Raw genomic sequence first — 15,817 nt, 5'->3', positions numbered from 1 at the left:
ACTAGTGATAATTTGACCTGAGAACAGCTTTGCAGAACTACTATATGATAAGTTAGCTTGCCATACAATTCCCGCGTTTTTGGCGGGCTGGGTTGAGGTTTCGTCACGCCGTAAAGTGGGAGGAGCTTACGGGGCATCCGTAGGCTTGCGCGCGTGCAGCGAGCAGCTGCGTAACGGTCTGAGCCGAGCTGATCTGCGGAGAGCTGTCGCTTCGTTGGGCCCAGGAGCGACGGGAACTTCACTGCCAACATGTCCGACGAGGAGCAAGAGCTGACCATAGCCGAAGACCTGGTGGTCACCAAGTATAAGATGGGGGGTGACATCGCCACCCGTAAGTTGATGGAAAAAATTAAAAGCCGTTTGTGACTGGAACGACCTGCCCTTAACGGCCTGTATCGCTGCCAGCTAGCGACGTTCCCCACGCAGCGGCAGCAGCAGCAGCTGCTGCTGCAGCTTCTGCCATGTGCTTTTACATTCAGGGAGCACGTATGCTATCATAACCGGCAGGCGAACAGGTGCAGCGCCTACAGTTTTATACAGCTAAGTTAGCCGAAGCTAGCTGGTGTAGTTCAAGGTTGATGTTAGGTTTTTAAATGGGGGGACCCTTTAAAACATTGTGAGATGCTAACAAACAAGCTAGCTCAGCTTGGTACATGGTTGTCCGTTAAACTAAACGCCAACGAGCCGAAAGATAAGAACGGAACCGAGCTTCATTCTTCTGAGTCGGTCATGATAGCACGTACTTGAGTTACTGCTATCTTTTTTCATTCAGTAACCTTACAAATATGTATTAAAAGCCGGTTCTGTTCACTTTTTATTTTAATTTTAGAATCACTTATGCACCAGGTTGAATGGCTCTTAACAGGCTAACATTAACTTTAACATATGGAGGAATTATTTTTATGAAATTATTTAGTTCAGGAGTTACATTAGAACTTAATGTTTTAATATTAGTTGGGAGAAGTTTTTTTTCGTACCTGGACGTCATGTTTGTTTGGCCTTTTTTAATAGTAAAATAAGAAACACAGTTTAAGTAATTTATCATATCCTATGAAATGATTATGAAATCAAGTAAAAAGGTGAACAAGTCCAAGTTTGTAACCCAGAGCCTCACATGCGCTTTCCTAAGTTTAAATATTGATACGTCTTAATATAAATTGTCTTATTTTGTCTTTTGTTGTGATATTTACTTACAAGTTGGTTTAAAAACATAATTTCTTCTTATAAAAAATAACATTTTGTAGGCATGGCTTGTCAAAGCTCTTAATATTCATCTTTAATTCACTTTTAGTCTGAAATTCTGTTTATATGGTTGGTTAAATATGTTTGGTAATTATTGAACCAAATAGTCATTAAAATGCTCAGATCTAAAATATAATTTAATTCAATATTATTCAAGGCACATGATTGGAAAACTCTGTATTGAACCATCCATTTATTTTGCTTCAGATTCCTATGTGGACCAGTTGACTTAAAAGAAATGTTAACAGATTATAACCCTGTTTGTATATTGTTAATTTCCGTCATGAACCTATCAGAGCAGGTACAAAATCATCCATATAATAGTGATTATATGGATGAAAAATATACACTATTCTAATTAGCAAGTATAGACAGAAAAAGAATGATTTTCTTTCCCTCTCCATCTTCATTTGTGCGCTTTGTACTCAAACCTGCACAGAATGTGTTCTGGTAAAAAAAAAAAAAAAAAAAATGGTTACACAGAATCTCATAGACTGTGTTTCACATCAGGGCTTGTATTACCTGCCTGTATTATAGCTGCAGGTAATTACGGGTATAAAGCCGTGCTTTGGGCATTGCAACACAGGCTGTTGAGCAGCAACACAAAGCTTTGGGTGGATGGATTACAGATTCTGTCTCCACTGCAGTTCCATTACACTCACTGAGTATTTTGAAATACCATAACTTCTCATAGTAGTACACTAGTGAAGCTGTTGTCCTGACGTCCCTCAGTTTAACAGTATCAAAGTCACACCAGTAGACCAGCTACTAAGCTGTCCTGCTTGTTAATTTGTGCGGTTTGTTTCCACACAGAGGCTCTTCGTAAGGTTGTGGAGGCAGCTAAAGCCGGGATCTCTGTGCTCAGCCTGTGTGAGGTGGGCGACGCTTACATCATGACCGAGACCGGGAAGGTCTTCAAGAAGGAGAAGGAAATGAAGAAAGGTGAGGAGAAGATGGTGTCGCTTGCATCTTTAAATCAGCTCAGTCTGGATTAGGTTGATCAGCTGTTTTGAGGACTATTGATTGATTGAGATCAACTTGTGGATCGTTTCTAAATGAAGACTCCTGTCCTCTCTCTTCTAGGCATTGCCTTCCCTACCAGCGTCTCAGTCAACAACTGTGTTTGCCACTTCTCTCCCCTGAAGAGTGACCCCGACTACACACTCAAAGATGGGGATCTGGTCAAAATGTAGGTGCCACACTGCAGTAATGTTGCTGCTTCCAGTGTGTTTCTTTCTTTATGTCGATGTTTTATGTTAGAAATGTGTCTTTATAGCTGAATGTATTTAGAACGTTTCCTTATTTCATCCACTTGAACACATAATCAAGTTTCGTCTGGGGAAAAAAAAAACAAGCACAGGGCATGCTACTACTACCACCACTTTGTTTTTCTGTGAATATTATGGACTATTGCACAGTGGTGTTTCTGTGATAAAACTGCTGTTTTTGCAATTGTACCTTAAAGTTAAAGTTTGGTTTGATCATGATCTAATTCTCCCACTGGGTTTTGAGAGGGTTTACCAAGCCCCGAATGTATTATTTGGAAGAAAATAATTGTCTGTCAATCATACTCCTTGTCCAAAATATGGAGGACTGATTGAACACCTCTAGCACCAGCCATAAAACCATCCAGCTCCTTGCTGACATGAGTTTATCTCGTCTTTTCACTCATTTTGGAGAAAACTCCAGTTTTAGTAATTTTACCTGATATATTATTTGTGACTGTCTTCACTAAGCAGTAGTTGGTATAAAATGCTGCTGTTGTTTCGTCTGCTTCTCCTGACTGAAACATTTGTACAGTGAGATTATTTTGCTCCTTCGTCGCCTCTTTGCTCTTTGGCTTTAGCTTAAGGATTAGTAGCCAACCAGGAGCTTTATATCTGGTTAAGCTGATTCGCTGTAATTTGGAGCCAGTGAACTTGAGAAGCAAAAACACTGAGATTAATCTACATAGTGGTCCAACAAAGTGTTTACTTGGCCTGCAACAGTTTATTGGCAACAGTTTATTTGACTTTTAGACAATATCCATTAAAAGTTGACTATTTTTTCAAATTGACATTTTAGCAACACCGTACACAATGTTCTGTAGGTGTTTTGATAGAGGCTGTAGTTGCACTGACTGTCACCATTTATGTGTTAAATATTCTTAATTTCTACTAATAATTTATTTATCTCAAGAAAGTGCATCAAATCAAATATTGTTGGTTCTTTTAAAGATCAAACTTCATGTTTATGCATTTAGTGAATAAAGAAATCTAATATTTTTCAATATTTGGCCTGTAGATCACATGTCGATTGGTGCAATTTGGTTTCTAATCATGTCTTTAGCATTCATAAGGAATTGTTTTAAGAAGTTTTGTTTTGTACTGTATGATGGTTACTGAATATACCCCCTTGTCTTTTGCAGAATCATATCTGTTACTAGCTGTTAGACTTCCAAAAAGGGAATTCATAGTGAAATAAAAGTGGCAGCTAAACTTCATCTCTAAATGTTCACACTCCGTTTTGTTTTTCGTTTAGAGACCTTGGGGTTCACGTTGACGGCTTCATCGCAAACGTCGCTCACAGCTTTGTTGTTGGAGCCAAAAAGGTGAGAGCTTTTTAAAAACAAAATCCTGTTTTTAGTCGCGTTTCTATATCCTCTTGTTCACCGTTGCTGATCGGTTCTATTGCTGCAGGAGAACCCCATCACAGGCCGAAAAGCTGACGTCATCAAAGCGGCTCATCTGTGCGCAGAAGCGGCGCTGCGCCTCGTTAAACCCGGCAACCAGGTAAAACAGTCGTGTGGCTAAAAAGATCAGTTCTGTGAAACATAAAGTTTATGTACCGCTTAATCTTAACCTCAGGTTTTCTGCTGCCTTCCTCTTTGCTTTTTAAACGAGTCAGAGCTGATTAGTTAATGGAATAGATCAGAGACTGGTTTAAATGTAAAAATCTTAGAGATAAAATGCAGATTTTGTTAGAAAATGTCTGATTTTGTTTTTCTCTCTCAGAACACTCAAGTGACAGAAGCCTGGAACAAGATCGCACATTCATTTAAATGCTCTCCTATTGAGGGTGGGTGTCTGCGTCGTCATGTAATGGGATAATGGTTATGCATTCATAACCTGTCAGATGATGTTTCCATGGCACTATATTTCATTCCACAATGTGCAGCATTATTCACTGCTTTTGATTTTGTGGTTTTAAGGTATGCTGTCTCATCAGTTAAAGCAGCATGTGATAGACGGAGAGAAAACAATCATTCAGAACCCGTCAGACCAGCAAAGGTACTGTCGATGTTTATTCTGAAAACGTTCACAAAGATTATTATAGCAGCGGGTAAGATCTTCACATATTTATTATTTTCTGATTATATTCTCCAGAAAGGACCACGAGAAGGCAGAGTTTGAGGTACATGAAGTTTACGCTGTCGATGTTTTGGTCAGCACTGGAGAAGGGAAGGTAAGTTGCCTCTGCTCCTCACTTTTAGGCCTGTCACAACAACTGTTTCTAGACAATTAATCGTCCCAGAAGTTATCATAATAAACGATAATATTGTTGTTTTGAGACAATTTGCCAGTAATATAATGGTAATAATGCAGGAATACATTCTCAAAGAGCAATAAGCTTTGAATTCCAATGAACATTTAACACTGGAACTGGGAGACATTTTAAATATTCAAAATAAATGAACAAAACAACAGAAACAACTGATGAAATGAATTATAAAGTCTCATTAAACAAAATTATTCTTTAAAAAGTGGTGTAGTTGAGACCAAAAGTCCAGACTGAAGACTTTTACCATGCAGTTTTTGGTAGAAAGAGAAAAACGATAAATTAGAAATTATTGAGTTTGTTTTAATTTGTCATGCGATTAATTGATTTATTGATTATTGTGACAGGCCTACTCATTGTCACAATTTTTTATTATTAATTACATCACAGGGACAATATGTAAACATGTTAATTTTCACAACAAGATATGTTTTACATCAGATTTAGCCAAAGCTACTTTCAGTCTAATCCCTGGAAAGACAATTAAAAAAAAAATTTCAACATTTAGATATTCCATCTGAGCCATTCCTACCCAACATTCTCATTAATTGGGGCCTGCCATGCAAAGCAATGGCAGGAACCTATTACTATTGTCGGAGAGAAGCGTCTCTTTAATCTTTATTTTTCTTCCGTAACCGTTAATGCGGCTCGTACCGCTGGGTGCACACCTACAAATGAGGTATCAAAACGTGCAGAAAATTCACGCCATTGGAGCTATTACTTCTGGTGGGATTTGGGCTTAACGTGGCGACATAATTCGCAAAAAACTACGAAAAAAACCCCATTATAACTCAATGGGAAAAATCCTAGAAATACCCTCTTTTTGAGGATTTGCTGTGTCGTCACAAATTCACCTAGAAATGCCATTCAAATTTCATTTTGTAGATACGTCTGTGATCTCTTCGAAAGTGAAGACGGCTCGTCGATACCAGTTACGGTTTGTCCACAATTTGCCTCTAAGCGACCCAAACTTTCTCATTTTTGCTCAAATTACAGTGACAGCCGATCTCGGTTCAGATCTGGGCACAACATTTCTTTCTCTCATCGCTGTAAATGTTCTGAGTGAGGTACAGATATGAATCTCGGGACTATCGCAGAAGACATATTGAACTGTCATACGCTTAAAACGCTTTTCGAATATGTATTACGGTTCCCGAACAAGAAGGATTTGTTTCCAATGCTTTTTGTCAGTAAAACGTGTTTGCTCAAACACACAATTGTGTGTTTGAGAGCTCAGAGCTCAGAGCTCACACCCTGCTGAGACCATTATTTGCCATAGCAACGGATCTCAAGAGGCTATTGGCTGCTGGTTTGGACTACGAATACGCATCGCTGTAGTTCTATCTATAGTGGACCGCTCAGTTGAAACAGAGGTTGACTGAACTGGCCTTTACAACTAATTGCTGCTATGGGCTGTATATAACTGATTTAACTCAGTAACTGTTACACATGGGATTAGTTTTGAACTTTAAAATTAAGCATTTTGAAAATTTCACAATAAAAGCCCTGAATATTTTTACATGACGTAATTGCTCTTTTTTGGCTTTATGTGACTTTTTCATCCAAAGCACTGTTACACGTGGTATTAGTTTGGCCCTCTGAAATGAAGCATACTGAACATTTCAAAATAAAAGCCTTGAATATTTTTACATCAACTACTTGCTTTTTCAGCATTATATAACTGATTTAACTCAGTAACTGTTACACATGGGATTAGTTTGGCCCTTTGAAATGAAGCTTAACAAAAATTTCAAAATAAAAGCCTTGAATATTTTTACATCAGAAAATTGCTCTTTTGAGCTGTATATAACTGATTTAACCCAGCAATTGTTACACATGGGATTAGTGTGGCAATTTAAAATTAAGCTTGATGAAAATTTCAAAATAAAAGCCTTGAATATTTTTACATCAGGTCATTGCTCTTTTTGGCTTTATTTGACTTTTTCATCCAAAGCACTGTTACACATGGTATTAGTTTGGCCCTTTGAAATGAAGCATACTGAAAATTTCAAAATAAAAGCCTTGAATATTTTTACATGACGTAATTGCTCTTTTTGGCTTTATTTGACTTTTTCATCCAAAGCACTGTTACACATGGTATTAGTTTGGCCCTTTGAAATGAAGCATACTGAAAATTTCAAAATAAAAGCCTTGAATATTTTTACATGACGTAATTGCTCTTTTTGGCTTTATTTGACTTTTTCATCCAAAGCACTGTTACACATGGTATTAGTTTGGCCCTTTGAAATGAAGCATACTGAAAATTTCAAAATAAAAGCCTTGAATATTTTTACATGACGTAATTGCTCTTTTTGGCTTTATTTGACTTTTTCATCCAAAGCACTGTTACACATGGTATTAGTTTGGCCCTTTGAAATGAAGCATACTGAAAATTTCAAAATAAAAGCCTTGAATATTTTTACATGACGTAACTGCTCTTTTTGGCTTTATTTGACGTTTTCATCCAAAGCACTGATAAACATAGGATTAGTTTGGCGCTTTGAAATGAAGCTTAACAAACATTTCAAAATAAAAGCCTTGAATATTTTTACATCAGCTACTTGTGTTTTGAGCATTATATAACTATTTTAACCCAATGACTGTTACGCATGGGATTAGTTTGGCCCTTTGAAATGAAGTTTAACAAAACTTCCAAAATAAAAGCCTTGACAACATTTTAAATCATACTGAATGGTGCACGTCCGCCTCGCTTAACGTTCTTGCGGTTCTCCGCGTGCCACTGATTACGTCGCGGCGTTCTTTAGCGTCGACGCCGATTTGTGGCGTGACGACGCCGGGCCCAAGCCCGACGGGCGCGCCTTGGCAGGCCCCGGCTAAATTTCTTCCGAAATTTTCTAGTTGGGGCCTGCCATGCAAAGCAATGGCAGGAACCTATTACTCTACACCCAACAAGCGTCTCTTTATTATAATTCTTTATTTTTCTTCCGTCACCGTTAATGCGGCTCATACCGCTGGGTGCACACCTACAAATGAGGTATCAAAACGTGCAGAAAATTCACGCCATTGGAGCTATTATTTTTGGTGGGATTTGGGGTTAACGTGGCGACATAATTCGCAAAAAACTACGAAAAAAACCCCATTATAAGTCAATGGGAAAAATCCTGGAAATACCCTATTTTTGAGGATTTTCTGTGTCGTCACAAATTCACCTAGAAATGCCATTCAAATTTCATTTTGTAGATACGTCTGTGATCTCTTCGAAAGTGAAGACGGCTCGTCGATACCAGTTACGGTTTGTCCACAATTTGCCTCTAAGCGACCCAAAGTTTCTCATTTTTGCTCAAATTACAGTGAGAGCCGATCTCGGTTCAGATCTGGGCACAACATTTCTTTCTCTCATCGCTGTAAATGCTCTGAGTGAGGTACAGATATGAATCTCGGGACTATCGCAGAAGACACATTGAACTGTCATACGCTCCAAACGCTTTTCGAATATGTATTACGGTTCCCGAACAGGAAGGATTTGGTTCCAATGCTTTTTGTCAGTAAAACGTGTTTGCTCAAACACACAATTGTGTGTTTGACAGCTCAGAGCTCAGAGCTCACACCCTGCTGAGACCATTATTTGCCATAGCAACGGATCTCAAGAGGCTATTGGCTGCTGGTTTGGACTACAAATACGCATCATTGTAGTTCTATCTATCCTCAGTTGAAACAGATCAGGACTGAGAACTGGCCTTTAGAACTACTTGCTGCTATGGGCTGTATATAACTGATTTAACTCAGTAACTGTTACACATGGGATTAGTTTGGAACTTTAAAATTAAGCATATTGAAAATTTCAAAATAAAAGCCCTGAATATTTTTACATGACGTAATTGCTCTTTTTGGCTTTATTTGACTTTTCCATCCAAAGCACTGTTACACATGGGATTAGTTTGGAACTTTAAAATTAAGCATACTGAAAATTTCAAAATAAAAGCCTTGAATATTTTACATGACGTAATTGCTCTTTTTGGCCGTATATGACTTTTTCATCCAAAGCAATGTTACACATGGGATTAGTTCGGAACTTTAAAATGGAGCATAATAATAATTTCAAAATAAAAGCCTTGAATATTTTTACATCAGGTAATTGCGCTTTTTGGCTTTATGTGACTTTTTTATCCAAAGCACTGTTACACAATGGAATAGTTTGGCCCTCTGAAATGAATCATACTGAAAATTTCAAAATAAAAGCCTTGAATATTTTTACATCATGTAATTGCTCTTTTTGGCCGTATATGACTTTTTCATCCAAAGCACTGTTACACATGGGATTACTTCGGAACTTTAAAATGGAGCATAATAATAATTTCAAAATAAAAGCCTTGAATATTTTTACATGACGTAATTGCTCTGTTTTGCCTTTATTTGACTTTTTCATCCAAAGCACTGTTACACATGGGATTACTTCGGAACTTTCAAATGGAGCATAATAATAATTTCAAAATAAAAGCCTTGAATATTTTTACATCAGGTAATTGCGCTTTTTGGCTTTATGTGACTTTTTTATCCAAAGCACTGTTACACAATGGAATAGTTTGGCCCTCTGAAATGAATCATACTGAAAATTTCAAAATAAAAGCCTTGAATATTTTTACATCATGTAATTGCTCTTTTTGGCCGTATATGACTTTTTCATCCAAAGCACTGTTACACATGGGATTACTTCGGAACTTTAAAATGGAGCATAATAATAATTTCAAAATAAAAGCCTTGAATATTTTTACATGACGTAATTGCTCTGTTTTGCCTTTATTTGACTTTTTCATCCAAAGCACTCTTACACGTGGTATTAGTTCAGAACTTTAAAATGAAGCATACTGAAAATTTCAAAATAAAAGCCTTGAATATTTTTACATCAGCTACTTGTGTTTTGAGCATTATATAACTATTTTAACCCAAGGACTATTACGCATGGGATTAGTTTGGCCCTTTGAAATGAAGTTTAACAAAACTTCCAAAATAAAAGCCTTGACAACATTTTAAATCGTACCGAATGGTGCACGTCCGCCTCGCTTAACGTTCTTGCGGTTCTCCGCGTGCCACTGATTACGTCGCGGCGTTCTTTAGCGTCGACGCCGACTTGTGGCGCGACGACGCCGTGCCCGAGCCCGACGGGCGCGCCTTGGCAGGCCCCGGCTAAATTTCTTCCGAAATTTTCTAGTTATAATTCTTTATTTTTCTTCCGTCACCGTTAATGCGGCTCATACCGCTGGGTGCACACCTACAAATGAGGTATCAAAACGTGCAGAAAATTCACGCCATTGGAGCTATTATTTTTGGTGGGATTTGGGGTTAACGTGGCGACATAATTCGCAAAAAACTACGAAAAAAACCCCATTATAAGTCAATGGGAAAAATCCTGGAAATACCCTATTTTTGAGGATTTTCTGTGTCGTCACAAATTCACCTAGAAATGCCATTCAAATTTCATTTTGTAGATACGTCTGTGATCTCTTCGAAAGTGAAGACGGCTCGTCGATACCAGTTACGGTTTGTCCACAATTTGCCTCTAAGCGACCCAAAGTTTCTCATTTTTCCGAAAATTACAGTGCTTCTCTCGCTGATTAGAGTGAGAGATGAAGACAACTTTTTCAACCCAAATCATTTTTGAAATCGCCATCACGCCCACAAATATCGCACGATTAGTATCAAAATCGGTCCTGACATTGATACGCCTGTCTGCTCCGGTAAAATGTTTTCGAAATTTATCTAGACCGTACGGTTTTCTGTCACGGTGCTTCAGAGCAAAGTCATGCGACAGGATTTTCTGAGGCTGTCTGAGGCTCTCTCCCATGTATTTGAATAGAATTTCAGATCTGGGCACAAAATTTCTTTCTCTCATCACTGTAAATGTTCTGAGTGAGGTACAGATATGAATCTCGGGACTATCGCAGAAGACACATAGGCCTGTCATACGCTCCAAACGCTTTTCGAATATGTATTACGGTTCCCGAACAGGAAGGATTTGTTTCCAATGCTTCTTTTCAGTAAAATGTGTTTGCTCAAACACACAATTGTGTGTTTGACAGCTCAGAGCTCAGAGCTCACACCCTGCTGAGACCATTATTTGCCATAGCAACGGATCTCAAGAGGCTATTGGCTGCTGGTTTGGACTACAGATACGCATCATTGTAGTTCTATCTATAGTGGAACCCTCAGTTGAAACAGATCAGGACTGAACTGGCCTTTAGAACTATTTGCTGCTATGGGCTGTATATAACTGATTTAACTCAGGAACTGTTACACATGGTATTAGTTTGGAACTTTAAAATTAAGCATAATAATAATTTCAAAATAAAAGCCTTGAATATTTTTACATCAGGTAATTGCTGTTTTTGGCTTTATTTGACTTTTTCATCCAAAGCACTGTTACACATGGTATTAGTTTGGCCCTTTGAAATGAAGCTTAACAAAAATTTCAAAATAAAAGCTTTGAATATTTTTACATCATGTAATTGCTATTTTTGGCTTTATATGACTTTTTCATCCAAAGCACTGTTACACATGGGATTAGTTCGGAATTTTAAAATGGAGCATAATAATAATTTCAAAATAAAAGCCTTGAATATTTTTACATCAGGTAATTGCGCTTTTTGGCTTTATGTGACTTTTTTATCCAAAGCACTGTTACACAATGGAATAGTTTGGCCCTCTGAAATGAAGCATACTGAAAATTTCAAAATAAAAGCCTTGAATATTTTTACGTCATGTAATTGCTCTTTTTGGCCGTATATGACTTTTTCATCCAAAGCACTGTTACACATGGGATTTGTTAGGAACTTTAAAATGGAGCATAATAATAATTTCAAAATAAAAGCCTTGAATATTTTTACGTCATGCAATTGCTCTTTTTGGCCGTATATGACTTTTTCATCCAAAGCACTGTTACACATGGGATTAGTTCGGAACTTTAAAATGGAGCATAATAATAATTTCAAAATAAAAGCCTTGCATATTTTTACATCAGGTAATTGCGCTTTTTGGCTTTATGTGACTTTTTTATCCAAAGCACTGTTACACATGGGATTCGTTCAGAACTTTAAAATGGAGCATACTGAAAATTTCAAAATAAAAGCCTTGAGAATTCTTACATGAGATTATTGCTGTTTTGAGCACTATATAACTGATTTTATCCAATGACTGTTATTCATGGGATTAGGTTGGCCCTTTGAAATGAAGTTTAACAAAACTTCCAAAATAAAAGCCTTGACAAAAATTTTAAATCGTACCGAATGGTGCACGTCCGCCTCGCTTAACGTTCTTGCGGTTCTCCGCGTGCCATTGATTACGTCGCGGCGTCCTTTAGCGTCGACGCCGATTTGTGGCGTGACGACGCCGGGCCCGAGCCCGACGGGCGCGCCTTGGCAGGCCCCGGCTAAATTTCTTCCGAAATTTTCTAGTTTACTTTATCTAATTCACATTAAGACCAATGGGGAAAGTTGAACTCCATGTCTGGTTTATCTTCAGGCCAGAGACTCAGGTCTGAGGACCACCATCTATAAGCGGGACCCCAGCAAACAGTACGGCTTGAAAATGAAGACTTCTCGTACGTTCTTCAGCGAAGTGGAGCGACGCTTTGATGCCATGCCCTTCACACTAAGGTTAGGAAGCAATATGTCGCCTTTACCGCCGTCTGAAGTGCTACATGTGCAGCAGGTTAATAAACTCCATTGATTCTTTAATCAGGGCTTTTGAGGATGAGGCTAAAGCTCGTCTTGGGGTGGTCGAGTGTGCTAAACATGAGCTGCTGCAGCCCTTCAGTGTGCTGCATGAGAAGGAGGGTGAGTATCTTACCTTCTGTTAGGTATAGAGTTACGTTACAGAAAATTACAAAATCACAAAGTTCATTTCATAGATCAATAGCACACAGAATCAAACACTTAAGTGTTTCATTCTGTTAATTTTAATTGTAATAGCTTACAGCTAATGAAAACCCAACATTGTTTCTCAGAAAATCAGACTAACGCATAAGACCAATGAAAATACAATTTTCAGTACAGAAATTCTGCCAGACTTTTTTTTCCCCTCCACTCAGCTTTCCATTATGAGCAGCCAGTCTCCTCCATGATTGTGTAGTTCTTAACATGTTATTTTTGCATAGAAAAATAACTTATTGATCATGATTGAAGTCCAAATTTTCAGAGAAATTAAAGTTGAGGTTTTGCTTCAGCTTTAAGCTTCAATCAATATTAATACAAGTAAATGTCTGACATGAATCACTTGGTGTATAAAGAACCTATACATGTTTTCTCTCCTGACATAAATCACTTGAATAAATTCCCATTTTAACAATATTTGAATTTATTACGGCACATCTTTACTACCTATATAATTATTTCCCTCCAGGAGAGTTTGTTGCCCAGTTCAAGTTCACAGTGCTGCTGATGGCCAACGGGGCTCATAGAATCACAAATGGACCCTTTGATCCAGAGCTCTACCAGTCGGAGCACGAAGTTCAGGATCCAGAGCTAAAGGTGAGTCTGAAATAAGTTATGAAACTTTAACTTCTCAAAAGTCAACATTGTGCATCCTGAATTTCTCCTCCCTTCTCAAGGCTTTACTACAGAGCTCTGCAAGCCGTAAAACACAGAAGAAGAAGAAAAAGAAGGTAGCTTCTGCAGTGATGTGCAGTAAATTCTGGCACTATGTTGCTTTTTGCCACTTTTAGCTGAATAGGACAGATAACTAGTTTGTCAGTTTCCATATGACTTTAACCCTTTCATGTCCTCCAGGCATCAAAGACGGCAGAAAATGCAACTGGACAGCCGACTGAGGACACAGAAGCACCAGAATAAACAAAACTGCCTTTCCACACATGCAAGACCCCAAAGACAAGGGAGACAAAACACGACAAGTTTTCTGGAGCTCTCTGCCAATCAAGCAAATTAAACCGACAGGTTTATTTAGAAGTACCTACATTTGATCAGTATTTGGCTTAACCTTTTGCTTTATTAATTGATAGAATCACTGGAGAAATGTTTTCTTTTCTTCCCTAACTTGGTCAAGGAATGGAGGGAAAATGAGCATGTAATTTTTTTTTTTCTCAAAATCTGCATCGTACGTGTATTTTTTTTTCATGCAGTTTTTCCTTTTTCTTTTTGTATGAAAATCACCAAACTTAGTTTTAAATGTGTTTAAGACTTTTTAAGTTTTTGAGCTCTGCATAGAATTTTCTTTTGATTTATTAGTTAGAAAATAAGCTCATGTTGGTTCTGCAGCAAAGTAATTTTAATGCATCTCCACTTGTTTGTAGTTTACAAACTCATTTAAAATATCGAAAACTGGAGTCAACCTGAATTCTTTTCCTTGCCAATATTATGCAGTAAAGGATTAAAAATGAAAATAAACATTTATATTTTTATTATGACCATATTTTTCTTTGAAGCGTTGATGTTTTAACTCCTAGATTTTAAAAAGCTGAACAGACGATATTTTAGGTATACACGGAAAGGAAGTGGAAACGAACCTGATTTTAGGGAACAATCTGCTACATTTACTGCCATTCCCCTTTTTATGGTGAAAATGAACATCTATACTTTGTGGTCTTGTTTAAAAACTGAGAACTTTTCTACCATTTACACCTGTAACACACTTTAGTCTTATGAATCATGGAGACTAAAGCTGTTTAAAGTTTTGGAAAACTTGTCTGAAGACGAGTCTTGAGTCGAGACAGAGCTGTACGATCATTTCATGTCAGTTTCCATTTGGAGGTCTGAGAGAAGTGGTGGTTCATATTTGTCCACAATGAAATACGTTGGGAGAAAAAGCACAATGCTGCTTTTTCAAAACTCAACCACTGGGCAAGTAACTTTACACCTATGAAAATGGAATAAAATGTTTTCATACACATCTGGTTTTCTTTGCTTTTTGTAAATCTGCTTGTAGTGGTATATTCACCCCCCAGGTTGTATAATTAAGAATTATATTTTTATACAGGTTAGGAAATGATGCTGAAGACTGTTTAGCACTTTGCAACACGAAATGTTTGAATAACAGGTGATTTCTTAATTCAAATACAGTTTTCAAAGTATTTAATCCCCCTTTGAGCTTGTATACGAAGATTGTAAGATCAAATTGAGAAAATATTAATTTTATTTAGATTTCTACATATTATACCAGTTAATATGCTCTAGAAAATGTATAAACTTTGCCACTAGTCATTTGCTTGCAGAAGTTAAAGTGAAACTTGCTAAAGTTAACAGGTAATATCTAAAAGCTTGTAAAAGAAACAAAATCACTTTACCTGGATGTGATTCTCTCAGCCTAAGATATATAGCATGTCTAAACCTGTAAACATTACGATTCAGAACAAACAAGGTGCACTTTACAACAACAATCAATTTTACAACTGAAGAGAAAATAAAAAACATTAAAATACAGTAAGCATGAGATAAATCTTTACAAGTTAACTACAATTTTCAAGCAAGTTATTTCACTGAGCGAAATGCTGAAAACAGGAGAGGTCTTTAAAAATCAATACTTGAGAATAAAAAAGTAAACCGGAGAATTAGATTCGTAATACCATAGTTTGAAAATTGATTAATTTTAACATATCAAACGTTATGTGAAATGTGTTGTTTATACCAGATCCAGTTTTGAAGATCATTCCAAATGGTATTTAAAGCATTATAGTGAATAATTGTCTCAGGAACCGAGTCATGAATTGTTACTAATGCTGAATTTCGTTTGAAAAAAATATTTTCAAAAGAAAATCATTCACCAATTTTGCAATATATTTGTTTTTAGAGAGAATGGAAAAGAGAGATATTTGGTTAGTATTTTCTTTAAAAGAGCAGGATTTAGAATTAAATGTTTTCTTCTCAGGGTTAATAACAGGAATTTTGAATGTTTCTTATGAAGTTATTACTACATTTTTTGTCTGTACAGTTAGTAATTTGTTATCAAAGACAGTCCTATTATTATTACTTTAATTAGTAAAATCATAGCAGGGGGAACTGGCTTTAACAATGTGAAATTAAGATTTAATTTAGATTTTCTCTGTATGTTTGGTCGCCTAGCAACCTGAGCT

The 15,817-nt window shown here is 37.1% G+C and overlaps 1 protein-coding gene across 1 annotated transcript; it reads left to right on the top strand.

Annotated features, from left to right (window-relative positions):
- Nucleotides 1-151: 151 nt before the first annotated feature.
- pa2g4a (proliferation-associated 2G4, a) lies at nucleotides 152-14,637 on the top strand. The gene is made up of 13 exons (XM_032550357.1): nucleotides 152-331; nucleotides 2,056-2,184; nucleotides 2,326-2,431; nucleotides 3,763-3,832; nucleotides 3,921-4,013; nucleotides 4,236-4,299; nucleotides 4,433-4,511; nucleotides 4,608-4,686; nucleotides 12,256-12,389; nucleotides 12,475-12,569; nucleotides 13,135-13,262; nucleotides 13,343-13,396; nucleotides 13,521-14,637. The coding sequence occupies exons 1-13, from the start codon at nucleotides 250-252 to the stop codon at nucleotides 13,581-13,583; spliced, it is 1,176 nt and encodes a 391-aa protein (XP_032406248.1). The 5' UTR covers nucleotides 152-249; the 3' UTR covers nucleotides 13,584-14,637.
- Nucleotides 14,638-15,817: the final 1,180 nt, after the last annotated feature.

Source organism: Xiphophorus hellerii, chromosome 20 (genome assembly GCF_003331165.1).
Source record: "Xiphophorus hellerii strain 12219 chromosome 20, Xiphophorus_hellerii-4.1, whole genome shotgun sequence".
Taxonomy (NCBI): Eukaryota; Metazoa; Chordata; class Actinopteri; order Cyprinodontiformes; family Poeciliidae; genus Xiphophorus; species Xiphophorus hellerii.
This window is presented reverse-complemented; position numbering and strand designations above follow the sequence as displayed.

Bases quoted from the DNA above. Each gene is read 5' to 3' on its own strand.
- pa2g4a (XM_032550357.1), top strand. From the start codon at position 250: ATGTCCGACGAGGAGCAAGAGCTGACCATAGCCGAAGACCTGGTGGTC. The intron at 2,432-3,762 runs GTAGGTGCCACA...TTTTTCGTTTAG, and splicing joins GATGGGGATCTGGTCAAAAT to AGACCTTGGGGTTCACGTTG. The intron at 3,833-3,920 runs GTGAGAGCTTTT...CTATTGCTGCAG, and splicing joins TTGTTGTTGGAGCCAAAAAG to GAGAACCCCATCACAGGCCG.